This window comes from Vipera ursinii, assembly GCF_947247035.1.
Source record: "Vipera ursinii genome assembly, chromosome: 9".
Taxonomy (NCBI): Eukaryota; Metazoa; Chordata; class Lepidosauria; order Squamata; family Viperidae; genus Vipera; species Vipera ursinii.
In genome coordinates, this window is record NC_139523.1 from 22,284,054 (window position 1) to 22,299,616 (window position 15,563).

Here is a 15,563-nt window from a genome sequence, read left to right on the forward strand (position 1 = left end):
TAAGCGAGTTATTAAAGGAGTTTTGCCCCATTTTACGACCTTTCTTGTCACAGTTGTTAAGAGAATCACTGCAATAGTTCAGTTAGTTAAGTGAATCTGGCTTCCCCATTGACTTTGCTTGTCGGAAGGGCGCAAAAGGGAATCACATGATCGCAGGATGCTGCAACCGTCATAAATATGAATCAGTTGCCAAGTGTCCAAATCCTGATCGTGGGAATGTGGACTTCATTAGTATTATGGAGCAACATTCTTAGCATAACTACATTAGCATAATGGCTTAGCATAACATTCCTAATCCGTTAGCATAATCATCTTAATCTACAACAGTGTTTCTCAAATTGGACGACTTTTAAGTTGTGTGGACTTCAACTCCCAGAATTCCCCAGCCAACAAGGGAAATGCGCTGGTTGGCTGGGGAATTCTGGGAGTCGTACTCCACACATTTTAAAGTCGCCAAGTTTGAGAAACGCCACACTACATGAAATCCTCTTTACTCCATCACTGATCAGCTGGAGACTGCTTGTACCACCTCACGGTGCAAACCAGGCTTGTCTGCTTTTAAGAGCAGGTTGCCGGCGTCTTCTTCCCTTCGCTGCCTGCCCACACAGCCGACACTCAGGCAAAAAACCCTTTCGTTTCAGTGCCCATGATACAAATAATTTGTTGTTGTGCAGACTCGTTTCCCCAATAGGGCATGCGATCATCACGAGAAATTTCATGTTGAGGTTTGGTGAGTATCAGGGATGACATTCTCAAATCTTTGAAGAAAGCCACATAGCTTTCGCTCCAAAAGAAGCCGCAACTTGGGGCCAATGAAAGAAACCCACCAGGCACGTGTCGAGAGAAAACACAATTCCCCTGAGCTTCATCTCAATTGCACAGACAGATTCTATTCCTGAAAGGGGCATTTGACTTGATTTTAATTTCTCGATTTCTAAGCAGAAGATTCTTTGCTGAAGGATATGACCTTTGGCATGAAGGTACATCGCAGCTGAGGTAGTTTTATTCTCCTAGAGAGCCGACTGAAAAAGGAGAAACTAAGAGAAGATCAACCAAAATGATTAGGAGGCTGGAGGCTAAAACATATGAAGAACAGTTAGGGGAATGGGGTATGTCTCGTCCAGGGGTCTGCAACCTCAACAGCTTGAAGAACTTGTGGACTTCAGCTCCCAGAATTCCTCAGCCAGCATAACTGGCTCAGGAATTCTGCAAGCTGAAGTCCACGTCTTCAAGTTGTCGAGGTTGCAGATCCCTGGTCTAATCTAATGAAAAGGACTCTGTGTGTGTGTGTGTGTGTGTGTGTGACACGACAGCCATGTTCCAATATTTGAGGGGCTCCTACAAAGACGAGGGGATCAAACTATTTTTGAAAGCACCAAAAGGCAAGATGAGAAACATCCGATGGAAACTAACCATGGAGAGAAGCAACCTAAAACTAAGAAGAAATTCCCTAATGGTAAGAGCCATCAAACAATGGAACAACTTGCTTTCAGAAGCTGTGGGTGCTCCATCACCGGAGGCTTTCAAAAAGAGATTGGACAACCATTTATCTGACATGTTATAGGTTCTCCTGCTCAAGCAGGGGGTTGGACTAGAAGACCTTCAAGGTCCCTTCCAACTCTTATTATTATTCTATATTCTAAGGTTCCTTGACCTTTACAATTTTGCAACAAAACTGCATGGTGACATGCATAGTGCAAGCATCATTAACAGAGTAGACAGAACCAAAAAACAAAAAATCTTAGCTTTCTGAATCAGATTTTAGGGTGGAAGCCATGATTCTCCACCTCAGCAAGTTTTAAGATGGGTGGACTTCAACTCCCAAAATTCTCCAGCCACCATGCATGGACTGGTGAATTGTGGGAGATGAAGTCCAGGCTCCTTAAAGTTGCCGAGTTTGAAAAACATTGTTGTGAAGAGTCTCTTTTGAGACCAAACTACTTGGTGGAGCAGTGGGCTAATGCCTCCTTAAGTAACACCAGCTGCCTGCAATTAGTGCAGGTTCGAGTCCCACCAGGCTCAAGGTTGACTCAGCCTTCCATCCTTCCGAGGTGGGTAAAATGAGGACCCAGATTGTTGGGGGCAATTAAGCTGACTTTGTAATAATGCCGCTTGGGGTGTGTGTGAAAGCCCTAATAAGCAGGCATATACATAGAATGAAGGCTACTGCTAAGCTTGTAAGCCGCCCTGAGTCTTCGGAGAAGGGCGGGATATAAATGGAATTAAAATAAATAAATAAATAAAATACTTCTAGAAATTATATGGATATAAATACATAGGTTTTTCTGGGTAGTCTCTTATCCAAATAAAGGCAGGTCTGTAGTTGCTTAGCTTTCTCTACAAGAATGGCCAGGATTTGCTGGATGTCCTCTGTTGCTCTGGTGATGAAAATTTTGGCATATTGCATTTGGAGTGTTGTTTTTTTTATGAGATGTAAATATCTTGTATGTAGCTCTCCTTCCCTGAAGCGCCTTTTTGAGTGTATCATAACACGTATTAAAAAGGAGAAACGTTTTGGTCACGCAGGGTGGCTGCCATCTTGACATGTTATCTCAATACAGCTGGAAAAATTAAATATTTTCCAGAATATATGGTCTTCTCAGTTGCTGGCTACACCTCTCTTCTTACACCTAGTGAGATGTGTAAAAAAAAGAGATGGAGCTTCAGTCATGCAGTTGCAGCCACCAAGTTGACTTTTTCTGCCTGTAGCAGTTGCCAGGTGCTGGAGGAGGAGGAAGAGGAGGAGAGAAAGAAGGAGAAGGAGAAGAAAAAGGAAAGAGGAGGGGAGGAGAGGAAGAGGAGGAGGAGGAGGAGGAGGAGGAGGGAAAGAAGAAAGAAGGTGAAGGCGAGGAGGAGGAGGAGGAGGAGGAGGAGGAGGAGGAGGAGGAGGAGGAGGAGGAAGAGGAGGAATGACGATGTCGCCATTTTGAAGTTCATTTCTACACCTCTCTACTATTTCTGGAAAAGGTTGGCAAGTTTATTTTTTATTCTTCAGAGTTGCCACATTACACCCAACCTGCGAAAGAGAGGTTTTTGCGTGATGACTGTGCCTAGATAAGACTGGAGATTAGGAGTGGCATTTCAGAGAATTTGCAGATGGTGCTATAGATGCTTGTGCTCTGTCAGGTACTGTCTACCCACGAGGGGAAACGTCTGGATTTGCAGACGTTACTGGCATGCCCAGAGTTTCTGTCTTTCTCGTTCGGCTACGCCCGCAGGGGTAGGCAACCTTGCCTCTTTTATGACTCATGGACTTCAACTCCCAGAATTCCTGAGCTAGCATGGGGGAACTATGGCCCCCTCATGACTAGTGGACTTCAACTCCCAGAATTCCTGAGCCAGCACAGCTCAGCTTGGAAACCTCTCCCTTTCCCCCTCAGCGTGGCTGGCTCAGGAATTCTGCCCCAAAGAAGAGGGAGTCAAGCTCTTCTCCAAAGCCCCTGAAAGCAGGACAAGGAGCAACGGATGGAAACTAACCAAGGAGAGAAGCAACCTGGAACTAAGGAGAAACTTCCTGACAGTGAGAACAATTAACCAGTGGAACCACCTGCCTCCAGAAGCTGTGAATGCTCCCACACTGGACGTTTTTAAGACGTGATTGGACAGCCATTTGCCTGAAATGGTATAGGGTTTCCTGCCTGAGCAGGGGGTTGGACTAGATGACCTCCAAGGTCCCTTCCAACTTTATTATTACTATAGCTTTACAGTCACAATTAATTGCTGGTATGAATGAGAAAACTGATGCTGACAGCTCCATTCCCTCCCCATCACACTGTCTACTCCCCCCTACAGATAAAAAAAGGATGCAAAATATATACAGGTAAACCTCAACTTAACAAGAGTTCGTTTAGGGACTGTTCCAAGTTACAATGGCACTGAAAAAGTGACTTATGAACATTTTACACACCTATGGCAGCTGCTGTATCCCCATGGTCATGTGATCAAAATTCAGATGTTTGACAACTGAGTCATATTTATGACGGCCGCAACATCCCGGGGTCATGTGATCCCCTTTTGACAAGCAAAGTCAATGGGGAAGCCAGATTCACTTAACAACCATGTTGCTAACTGAGCAACTGTGGCAGGAAAGGTCGTAAAATGGGATGACATTCACTTAACATCTGTCTCGCTTAGCAACAGAACTTTTGGGTTTAATTGTGGTCGTAAATTGAGGACTACCTGTATATATTTTAGAGGGCATTTAATCTGTGTTAATCTACTACGGTATACAAAAATCAAAAGAAATCTGGTAGAAATCTTTACTGTGCAGTTAAAAAAATATATATTGCAAAGGCATCAATTTTCCCAAGCTGTGGCTCAAAGCATAGCATTGTTAGAAACAACAACAAAATGTTTATTTGGTGGAGCAGTGGGCTAATGCCTCCTTAAGTAACACCAGCTGCCTGCAATTAGTGCAGGTTCGAGTCCCACCAGGCTCAAGGTTGACTCAGCCTTCCATCCTTCCAAGGTAGGTAAAATGAGGACCCAGATTTTTGGGGGCAATTAAGCTGACTTTGTAATAATGCCGCTTGGGGTGTGTGTGAAAGCCCTAACAAGCAGGCATATACATAGAATGAAGGCTATTGCTAAGCACATTGATTTGTGCTTTAGATTGTAAGCCGCCCTGAGTCTTCGGAGAAGGGCGGGATATAAATGGGATTTAAAAAAAATGTTTATTATGTTAGTTTAGCAACAAAATGCTTATTACAATGTTACTTGGGAAGAAAAAACCAAAACCAAAATTCAACCAAAGTCTGATAGCGCTTTTCCCGGTGACTAACACATTTCAAGTTCTGTGAAACGCAGCTTGCTTTATCAGGGGCAACAAAGCAGCTTGTAAAAGCTTGTGCGTTTTAATAAAATGTATTTGTCAACAGAAAAAAAGCCTCTTGGAGCCTTGCTGGGGCATTGCAAACAGGCCATTGTTTTCAGAGCAGCAATAATCTCTAATCTCTAAGCAAAACCAAGTCGGCTTAACGTTTAAGGAAAGGAGATAGGTTAGATCTCTGTTATCTGGACTTTTCTACGGGAAGAAGGATTTCTGGATATAAAGATAAGCTTCCCCCGCCCCTTTCTCCCTGAAACCTAACCCAAGATAATTATGGCTTCAGAACACAAAAATAAAAAAAAAATATCTGCCTGTCTACATCCAGGCACTCAGATGAAAGACAAGGGTTTCATGCCTGCGGTTTATTATCAAGGCAGCTTTTGATCGATCAGATTTTGCATCGCTTTTGAAAACAAGAAAAAAGAGAAAGATAAAAGTTCCAGAGGAGCAATAGAAGAAAAATAGATTTAATCTCTTAGTACAGGGTTTCTCAATCCCAGCAATTCTGAAATGTGTAAATATCGTCAACTCCAAGAGTCCCCCAGCTGGCATATTTGGGTAGCCCTGTTGGAATTCCAAATACAGGGGTAGCTAAGCTGTCTGATATCTTGCTTTATTATCCTCTTTCTTCATCTATGTTTGCACCTGGGATGATGCAATTTTGTAGTCTCTCTGACCCATAAATCTTGCAGTTATTCACAGGGCTTGTGTTTCTCAACCCGGGCCACATTTAAGATAGGTGGACTTCAACGCCCAGAATTCCCCAGCTTAGCATGCGACATTATCCCCACCCCCATCCCAAAGTCAGTCAAAATTATAGGATGGGCAGTCTCCAAATGTAATAAATAAAATACAAACATCTCCATTTTGCTCAGTGTGTTCAAAGGGAGTCTTGATGAACATCTCAAGTTGCTACACCATCTTCTCTATGAACATAAATTTGATAGGTCTTCTTTTTTCAATCATTAATAAAGGTTAAATGTCTATGGAGATTCTCAGTCATCCATGGTTGTCCCAAAGGTACTTCTTAAAAAGGTAACTGGACTTGGTGTTTTTTTTCCTTGAAGACATTTTGCTTCTCATCCAAGAAGCATCTTCAGTTCATCAAAATGGCTGAAGCTTCTTGGAAGAGAAGCGAAATGTATTTTTCTTCCTCGAGGAGAAAACACAGCCCAGTTGACTTTTGAAAGAGCACCTGTGAGACATTAATACGGTTTTAGCTATTTATTCATTGTTTTAGCTATGTTGTACACTGCCCAGAGTCGCTGGCTTTGTGAAATGAGTGCCTGGGGTATATAAATTGGACAAATAAATAAATAAAAGCAACAGTCTCTTCTGTACTTTCTCTCAGGAATTTCTGCAAAATATATCTCCTGAAGTTCTCCTGGGACTATTATTATTATTATTTTCTAAGAGTGGGCATCAGAATTTCATTTTAACATGCACCATTATGTATACGGAACTCTGTTTTCCCCCCGGGTCCTTTAATTCCTTAGTTCAGGCTAGGGATGGGGTGACTGGATGGAGCTGAGCATTTACTGACCCGATGCCCTTCCTGACGCCTATGTGGAGTTTGCAGTAGATTTTTTTTTTCTTTGCACCCTAGGAGAGAGAGAAACATCTGCCCGCTACCTAGGATTGAATTCTCAACCTTCCAAGTGAGAGGCAAATGTCTTCACCACTACCACACCGCTCGCCATTGTGGGTACAGAAAAATAACAATAAAGTTTATCTCATCTAACCTTATTATTGGGAGCGATCATAATAGAGTTTCTGATTTGTTATGCTTAGAAAGTTAAATGAAAAGTGAAGCAAATGCTAATCAAGCTTATTTAACAGACTGAAAACTTGCCACAGACATCCTCAAAGAAAAGAGGAAATACAACATCAGTCCCCAACATAATTCTTCCGCTGCAGAATTATTTATTATTATACATAGTTTATTACCCGAATATTGTCTTCTGCCTTATCCATTCACTTAGTATTGTATTCTGTGCTTGGGATGCTCCAGAAATAACAGAATAACAGAGTCAGTTAGTTATCTGAAATGGTATAGATTCTCCTGTTTGAGCAGGGGGCTGGACTAGAAGACCTCCAAGGTCCCTTCCAACTCTATTCTATTCTATATTAATACCCTCCACAAGCAGGAGACCCTATACCATCCCAGACAAGTGGCTGTCCAGTCTCTTCTTAAAAACTTCCAGTGTTGAAGCATTCACAACTTTTTGAGGCAAGTTGTTCCACTGGCTAGTTGTTCTCACCGTTATTTCTCCGTAGTTTTACATTGCTTCTCTCCTCAATTAGTTTCCATCCATTGCTCCTTTCATAAATACGCAGCAATAATAGCCCGATTGTGACCCGCCACTACAGTTTGGAGGTAATGCATCCTGAAAATCTAAGTCTAATCTACACTGGATTTATCTTTAAAGGTACAGGGGAAAAAATCAGATAAATCTGTGACCGTTTTCCTCAAGTTGCATCAGTACAGTTTGATTGATTAAGCCAATTTATATACCCATAAATTAAAACTAAATTTGTACTTTATTGTAAACTAACAGATTATAGTTTGTTTAAACTAAAACTCAATTTATTTCATTCGCCCCTCTTCCTTAGAACCAATTACATCTACCTGTATTTGATGACACGAGAGTTCAGAAAAAAGAATTCCAGGCAAAGTATTCATCATTCCCTTAACGGAAAAGAATGCTTTAGAATATTGATATTCAAGCAATTGTTATTATTATTAGTGCATCTGAAGTTATTCGGATTTCCCCCCCCCCAACTTCCATCAATTTTAGATCTGTAAGTCCCGTTGCCCATCACAGCTCACAATACTGGATCACCCTCTGATCCTCCAACATCTATATACAGTAATTCATTTTACAAGCACATTTTTAAAATTCCTTTCCGCAGTGCAAAATTTCCAAATATTGACCACGCATGTGGCGGTATCTTAACTCACCATGAATGAAGATGCTCTGAAACTGGGCAAAAGAGAGAAGAAGGTCGTCTGAACAGGAAGTCAAACAGGTGCGTTGATTTTATCTCTGCAGAAGAAATTTCCCGCCGACAGGTTTGAGGTAAGCATGACATAGTTTGAATATTAAAGATCTAAGACACATCGCTCGGGCCAAAGATATTTGTGGGGCCACAAAGCCCTTCCGGAGCCCGCAAATTCCTCTATGATGGCAGTGATGAACTTCAGCCTTACAAATTCTTGCATTTGCCAGAAATTCCAAACAGGAAACAGATCAAAACTCCTCTAAAAACTCTAAAAACGGATGGAAAATGTCCTCCTTTGCAACTCAGTTCTGCCTGCGTTGTATTATTTTCCAACCTCTGTTATTGAGATGCTTTTTCTTTTGAAGATACAGGGACAATAACGTCCTGGTTTTCCCCCACGCCAAACCTCTTGAGTCTGATGACCCGAATCGAGCAGAATATCCATTTAAAGTGGCCGACGCCAACAAGAAAAACGATTACATCTTGTTTTTCTCAAATTCCTCAATCATCCCCAGAGTTCTCCTTTGGAATGGCCCTCAGCCTTTCTCGTCGCCAGCTTTGGGAAACTCCAGCCAAAGGCCACCTTAGAAAATCAGTCAAGTCACCCTTGCATCGAATTGTCAAAAAAAGTCTCCAGCCCGCTTTGGACTGTCAGAGACGACAAAGAATAAGGACATGGGAAAAATCATTTGCCCACATGACTTGTCTTTCAGCAGCTGTGATAACCCAAAAGTTCTCTTTCGAGAAATCCCATCATTTACCATCAGCAGGCAGAATCCACGATGTAAAAACAAGAAAGAAACTGACATTTTTCACTTTGCACAGTGGTGCTCAGAATGTCATAATGGAACTGCTTCTATGCCTTAAGATGAGGGGGAGGGGGACTCGGGGGGGGGCAACTATGGCAATTTTATTACCTGTGGACTTCAGCTCCCAGAATTCCTGAGTCAGCTATGCTCACCTCTGCCTTAAGATGAACTTCATATAACATGTGTTAAGATGAACTTCATATAACGACATGAGCCTTTCAGAAAACAGATGCCACCTACATACAGCCACAATAGTAGAGCACTGTAATTTATATGGGGCTAAGCTTAAAGATCGATAGGATTGTGAGATGACCTCACGAGAGATCGATGGATCGTTAAGGTGCTTCCAAGTAAAAAAGGCAGGATGCAGAGATGCAATCATTATGAAGCTTTATTCATCGACAGATTATATAGAAAGAGCTATATGGCATGGAGGCATCCATGCCTGTATGATAGAGAGAGAAAGCATGCAAGAAAGAAAGCAAGAACGAACGAAGAGCAGCCCCTTGAGCAGAGGTATTTATGGGGGGTCTCAGCCCCTCCCTAACCATAAAACACTCTCGCCAATGGGGATGCAGGGGCCGGGGACCCCTGACCCACCAGTGGGAGCAAAGAAGCCTCTTTGCTCCCATCTGATGACCTATTTGGGGAACTGCCATGGCTGGCACAAAAACATCTAACAAGGATACTATTGTGAGGCCAAAGTGCAGAATAACAACAGAATAACAGAGTTGGAAGGGGCCTTGGAGGTCTTCTAGCCCAACCCCCTGCTCAGGCAGGAAACCCTATACCATTTCAGACCAATGGCTGTCCAGTCTCTTCTTAAAAACATCCAGCACTGAAGCATCCACAACTTTTGGAGGCAGGTTGTTCCTCTGGTTAATTGTTCTCACTGCCAGGAAATTTCTCCTTAGTTTTAGGTTGCTTCTCTCCTTGATTAGTTTCCATCCGTTGCTCCTTTCATAAATACATAACAATAATAGTCCAATTGTGACCCACCACTATAGTTTGGAGGCAATGAGTCTTGACAATCTAAGACTAATCTACACTGGATTTATCTCTAAAGGTACAAGAAAAATGTCAGGCAAATCTCTATTTTCTTCAGGTTCCATCAGCACAGTTTGTTTGATTGATTGGTGGCTCAGTGGGTTAGGATGCTGAGCTTTGTCGATCAGAAGGTTGGCAGTTTGGCGGGTCGAATCCCGAGTGCCTGTTACTCGTCCCAGCTTCTGCCAACCTAGCAGTTCGAAAGCACGTAAAAATGCAAGTAGAAAAATAGGGACCACTCCGGTGGGAAGGTAACAGTGTTCCGTGCGCCTTTGGCGTCTAGTCATGCCGGCCACGTGACCACGGAGACGTCCTCGGACAAGCGCTGGCTCTTCGGCTTTGAAACGGAGATGAGCACCGGCCCCTAGAGTCGGAAACGACTAGCACGCATGTGCGGGGGAACCTTTACCTTTACTTTAAGCAACCTTGGCTCTTTTATGACTCGTGGACTTCAACGCCCAGAATTCCTGACTCAGGAATTCTGGGCATTGAAGTCCAAGAGTCATAAAAGAGCCAAGGTTGCCTACCCCTGGTTTAAACTAAAACTAAATCTGTTCCACCGATTAATTGTTCCATCAGGAAATTTCTCCTTAGTTCTAGGTTTCTACTCTCCTTGATTGGTTTCCATCCATTGTTTCTCGTCCTGCCTTCAGGTGCTTTGGAGAATGAGTTGACCCCCTCTTCTTTGTGGCAGCCCCTCAAATATTGGGATTCTGCAGTAGCAATAGCAACAGCACGTAGACTTCTATAGCGCTTCACAGAGCTTTACAGCTCTAAGCAATTTACAGGCTCAGCATATTGCCCACAACAATCTGGATCCTCCGCTATCATATCACCCCTAGTCCTTCTTTTCATTAAACTAGAGAGACCCAGTTCCTGCAACCGTTCTTCGTATGTTTTAGCCTTCAGTCCCCTGATCATCTTTGTTGCTCTTCTCTGCAGTCTCTCTAGAGTCTCAACATCTTTTTTATATCATGGTGACCAAAAAGCATGGTCTTACCAAGGCATTATGAAGTGGCCCATGTTGGCTAATGCATGTTGCCACAGCAATATGAGGCCAGTGTAGCTGGGCTGTCCTATTTCAGTTATCAGTAAGTATCTGGGTACATTTCAAAGTGTTAGTTTTAATCCATAAATTCTAACAAGGCTTGGTTCTGATTGACCTTCAAAACTATCTCTGAATAGAGTAAACTTGAAAATGCAAGGTTCGGCTGATATTGACCATCACGGCTGTTAATTTGAAAATGAATCAAGCACCTACACAGAAAGGACAAAAGCCAGGAATTGCATTAATTTGCAAATTAAGTGCTGAAAAATTAAGTTGTTGAGTCAAAAAATAGTCATAGAAAGTGGCAGAGAAAGGGCTGGGTGCCTAATCCCTAATCTGATATTTCTCAACCTTGGCAATTTTTAAGGTATGTGTTACTTCCCAGAATTCCCCAGCCAGTATTCCTGGACTTCGACTCCCAGAATTCCCCTGCCAGCGTGTGTGAACTTCAGCCCCCAGAATTCCCCAGACAGCATTTGCAGACTTCAACTCCCAGAATTCCCCAGCCAGTGTGTGAACTACCAGGATTCCCCACCCAGCACGTGTGAACTGCCTGAATTCCCTGGACAGCCTGCATGGACTTCAACTCCCAGGATTCTCCATCCTGCATGGCTTGCTGGGAGTTGCTGAGATTGAGAGACGCAGATATACTGTGCATGCAACCTACTGTTTTGCTCTCTTTCCTCCCCAGTTCTAACCACGGTTTCTTTGCACCTGCTGACGCCCAGCTACTACAGCTCGATCTATTCTCCGACCACTTCAGAGAAAATACAGGAAGCAGAGTAACACATGGCGTTTTCATTTTCACACCTTTTTCAGCACGGCTAAGGATAGCGGTTTTTTCATTCTTCCTTCTTCTCTTGCGGTTCCTGATTCTGCACCACACTCTTCACTTGCTGTGTAAACAGGGGGAAGCTGTGTGGTTGAGAAAAGAGCTGGCAGGACGTGGGTTTGCACGAGAAGTGATCGTCAGCAGTTCTTTTTTTTTTCTATACCAGCATCCGAGATCTGTCCGCTGGCTATTAACGAGGCTACTGCCAATGGCCATCTTCATCCTTAAACCGGCCTTTCTCAACCTTAGCAACTTTAAGATGGACTTCAATTCCCAGAATTCCTCAGCCAGGGTGTTTTGAAGCTGGGTGGACATCAACTTTTAAAGAGAGGCTTGCTGTTGGTGCCAAGTGAGCACTGCTATGCCAGGCAGTAAAGTGCTGCCCAAACTGCCCGTTTTCCCCAAATATTGAGGCTTTCCCCTTGTTTTAAAATAAAAATATGGGGGAGAAAAGACATTCCTCCTCAAAATGGAGGAAACTGTTCTGCTATATCCACAGCAGGCCACTCCTCAAGAGATCTCAGCCAGCCTTTCTCAAGCTCCACAACTTTTAAGATGGGTGGACTTCAAATCCCAGAATTCTGGGAGAGGCCAAGTTCACCTAGCTTAAAAGTCAACCTTTTGGGAATTCTGGGGGTCGAAGTCCACCCATTTTAATACACGCCAGCTGGGGGATTCTGGGACGCCAAGTCCATCCATCTTAAAACACACTGACTGGGGAATTCTGGGAGTTGGAAGTCCACCCATCATACACAGCCAAGGCCAGAGGCATTAAAGCTGCCAAGATTGGAAGCCCCTGATCTAGAACATAGGGAAAAGCTGGGCGCGGAGTTCTGGGAGTTGAAGTCCAACCCAACTTAACAGAGAGCATGCTAGCTGGGGAATTCTGGGAGTTGAAGTCCACCCATTTTAACACACACCCAGCTGGGGAATTCTGGGCTGCGCTTCCAGCTCCTTCCTCCTTCCAGATTCTCATCCATGTCAAAACTTGGGAGTTTTTTTTTTGTTTTATGCATTTGCAATTTTGCAATTGCAAGTCTCGGGAGCGCCCACACGCGGCGCCTGCGCACTCGGAAAGGCTCAGCAGCCACGGGACCAGACCGGGGGGAGGGGATGGGCCCGTCCCCGGGGGATGGTGGGGGACGAAGACCCCCCCCCCAGCCTCCCTCGCTGCAACCCAGAGAGCGCCCCCCACCCACCCAAGGCGGACACCTCGACGCCCCTTCCCGCCCCCACCGCCTTGCTCTGCCAGCAAAGCCCCGTTCCCTCTCCAAGCGCATGCGCAGCAGACATGGAACACCCCCCCCGGCGGGCGTGGGTGGGTGGGTGAGCGAGCGAGCCGGGCCACGGTCACGTGATCTGTCAGGTGACCCGCCAAGAGGAAGTCGCTGTTTCCTGGTTGGAAAGGTGAGTTTCTGGACTGCTGGGTAACAGTAATGGTAACAGTAGCAATATTGATTGATTGATTGATTTAATTTCTATACCGCCCTTCTCCCGAAGGACTCAGGGCAATAAAAACACAACATACAAAAATTAAAAAATTAAATTAAATTAATCTAGCCCTAAGAATAAATAATTCAAAATTAAAAATAACCCAAATCCATTAGACCAGGCCAGCTTGTTCAAATAGCAGTATAACAGTAGCAGCTGGAATCCTTTGCAGCAATCCCAGCCTAGGCTAGGGGGGGTGGGGGGTGGGGGGGTGGGGTCCAACCTTGCCAACTTTTAAGACTTGGGGGACTTCCAACTTCCAGAATCCCCCAGCCAACTCCTTCAACCTCCCCGCTCCCCCAGGGAATTCTGGGACTTGCAGTCCACAGGTCTTAAAAGTTGCCAAGTGAAGTTTAAGTTTAAGTTACAAAGAAGAGGAGTGGGGGGGGGGGCGGGTGTCAGTTTCTTTTCCAAAGCGCCCGAAGGCAAGATAAGAAACCATGCGTGGGAAGTAACCAAGGAGAGAGAAGCGACTCGGAATTAAGGAGAAAATTTCCTGAGAGTGTGAATAATTAACCGGTGGAACAGCTTGCCACCAGAAGTTGTGGGCGCTCCAACCCTGGGGGCTTTTAAGAAGAGACTGGACAGCCACTTTTTCTGGAATGGTGTATGGTCTCCTGCTTGAGCAGGGGGTTGGACTAGAAGACCTCTGAGGTCCCTTCCAGCTCTATTCTGATGGATTGACGGCCAAGCTTGGACACCCCTGACCTAGACTCTTTTGCATGCACACTTGGGAATGGACTCCCTTTGCACACAACGGGGACCCTTTCCACCCCCTGCAGGGGAGGAGGACATGGAGAAGTCGGGTAGATGTGTAAGCAGGGCAAACAGCTGCTTTCCCTAAGCTGGGTCCTTAGCAAAGCCCAGAATTCCCAGCCGCTATTCCCCTACCCATGTGTTAAGAAACCATTTCTGAGATTCAAGGTTTCAATGTGGGGTCCTTGGTGCTTTCGTGACTTGGTTGTTTTCTTTGCAGACGTTTCACGACCCAACTAGGGAATATCCTCAGTGCTTGAAGGGAGTGGGGTTTGTGGAGGGGAGGAGGAAAAGGGGAGGAGGACTGCGGGGTCCTTGTTGCTCCCTGAACTCGGTGGCTTGTTTGGAGATGTCTCATGACCTGACCGGGTCACGTCATGTCACGCTAAGCCACATCCCAACAAAAGGCATGTCCTCGATTTATGGCCACAATTGAGCTTAAAATTTCTGTTGCTAAGTGAGACATTTGAGGGAGTTTTGCCCCCTTTTACGACCTTTCTTGACCACAGCTGTTAAGAGAATCACTGGTTGTTAAGTAACCTGGTTGTTAAGTTAATCTGGCTTCTCCACTGACTTTGAGGTTGCAAAAGGGGAGCAAATGACCTGGGACAGGTCAACGGTCATATATATGAGTCAGTTGCCAAGCCTCTAAGTTTTGATCCCATGGTCATGGGGACGTAACAAAGGTGGTAACTGTGAACAGTGGTCAACAAACAGGGTCTTCCTCCCCTGAATCTGCTAGATCTGCGTAGTAGATTGCTAACACTTATTTATGAACTAACCATGTCTCAAGGTATCCAGGGATTAGGGGGGGGCGTACTTTAATCCACTGCAGGTATGTTCTATTTGGGGCGTGTATTCCAGAATGGAAAGATTCCTCCTTCAGGCCTGCCTCTCCAATTCTCCACTGTGCTTCCTTTCCTTTTTTTAAGGTGATCCAGAAATGATCTCCCCGGGGTACAAAACTGTCATCCAGGGTGAAGCCTCGGAAACCGACTCGGAGGAAGAAATCAATTGTTCCGCCTCTTACCAAGCGGCTTTCGGCTGCCCTTCGGGAGTGCAAGTCGCTGGGGAAGCCTCTGAAACAGACGAGGAAGATGAAGCCCGAAGTCCAACTGGATCAAAAGCCGAAGCTAAATTGATCGTGACAGATTTACCTCCTCTGATTGTTTACAAGAACGAAGATTCGGAGTCTCCCACGGCAGTGGAAGAGAAGCCCGCCGTCCACATCAAACAGCGAGGCCGGTACAGCACTCTGTTGCAGCAGAAGCTGGTGGAGAGTAACGCCCGCTTATACTACGACATCAACACCACCATCAAACAGGTCTACCAAACCGCCATCAAGGAAATTGGAGCCATTACTGGACAGCTGAGCAATTCCCAAAATGGCATCATCAACGCTTCACACCACATCCGGATGGTTCTGGAGGACCTGCGGGCCGTGGCGGAAAAGATAGACATTATTAACAGCTGTAGTTTGTTACCTGATATCCAGATAGAGGTGCCTTCAGCGCACACCTGACACACAGACTGCTTCCTGAACACGGCTGTTCAAGGGGGGTGAGATTGTAGAGCTCGGCAGAAAACTGAAATAGACTGAGCTGTTTGTCCAGAGAAAAGAAATCTTTGCTGCCTCTTTGCTACTTAAATCGCAGTAGGTCCTCTATAATCCAATAGTTAAGGCTGAGCCAAACACGATTAAACTGCTTTCGCTGTTTTGGGGGAAAGGGATGATCCCATTTCAAGAGC

General features: G+C 44.8%; 1 protein-coding gene across 1 annotated transcript; it reads left to right on the forward strand.

Moving 5' to 3' along the window:
• Positions 1–12,949: 12,949 nt before the first annotated feature.
• Positions 12,950–15,437, forward strand: BLOC1S3 (biogenesis of lysosomal organelles complex 1 subunit 3). Its single transcript, XM_083368939.1, has 2 exons — positions 12,950–12,974; positions 14,747–15,437. The coding sequence occupies exon 2, from the start codon at positions 14,758–14,760 to the stop codon at positions 15,334–15,336; it is 579 nt and encodes a 192-aa protein (XP_083225065.1). The 5' UTR covers positions 12,950–12,974; positions 14,747–14,757; the 3' UTR covers positions 15,337–15,437.
• Positions 15,438–15,563: the final 126 nt, after the last annotated feature.

Excerpts from the sequence above, each read along its gene's own strand:
- BLOC1S3 (XM_083368939.1), top strand. The coding sequence starts at position 14,758 with ATGATCTCCCCGGGGTACAAAACTGTCATCCAGGGTGAAGCCTCGGAA.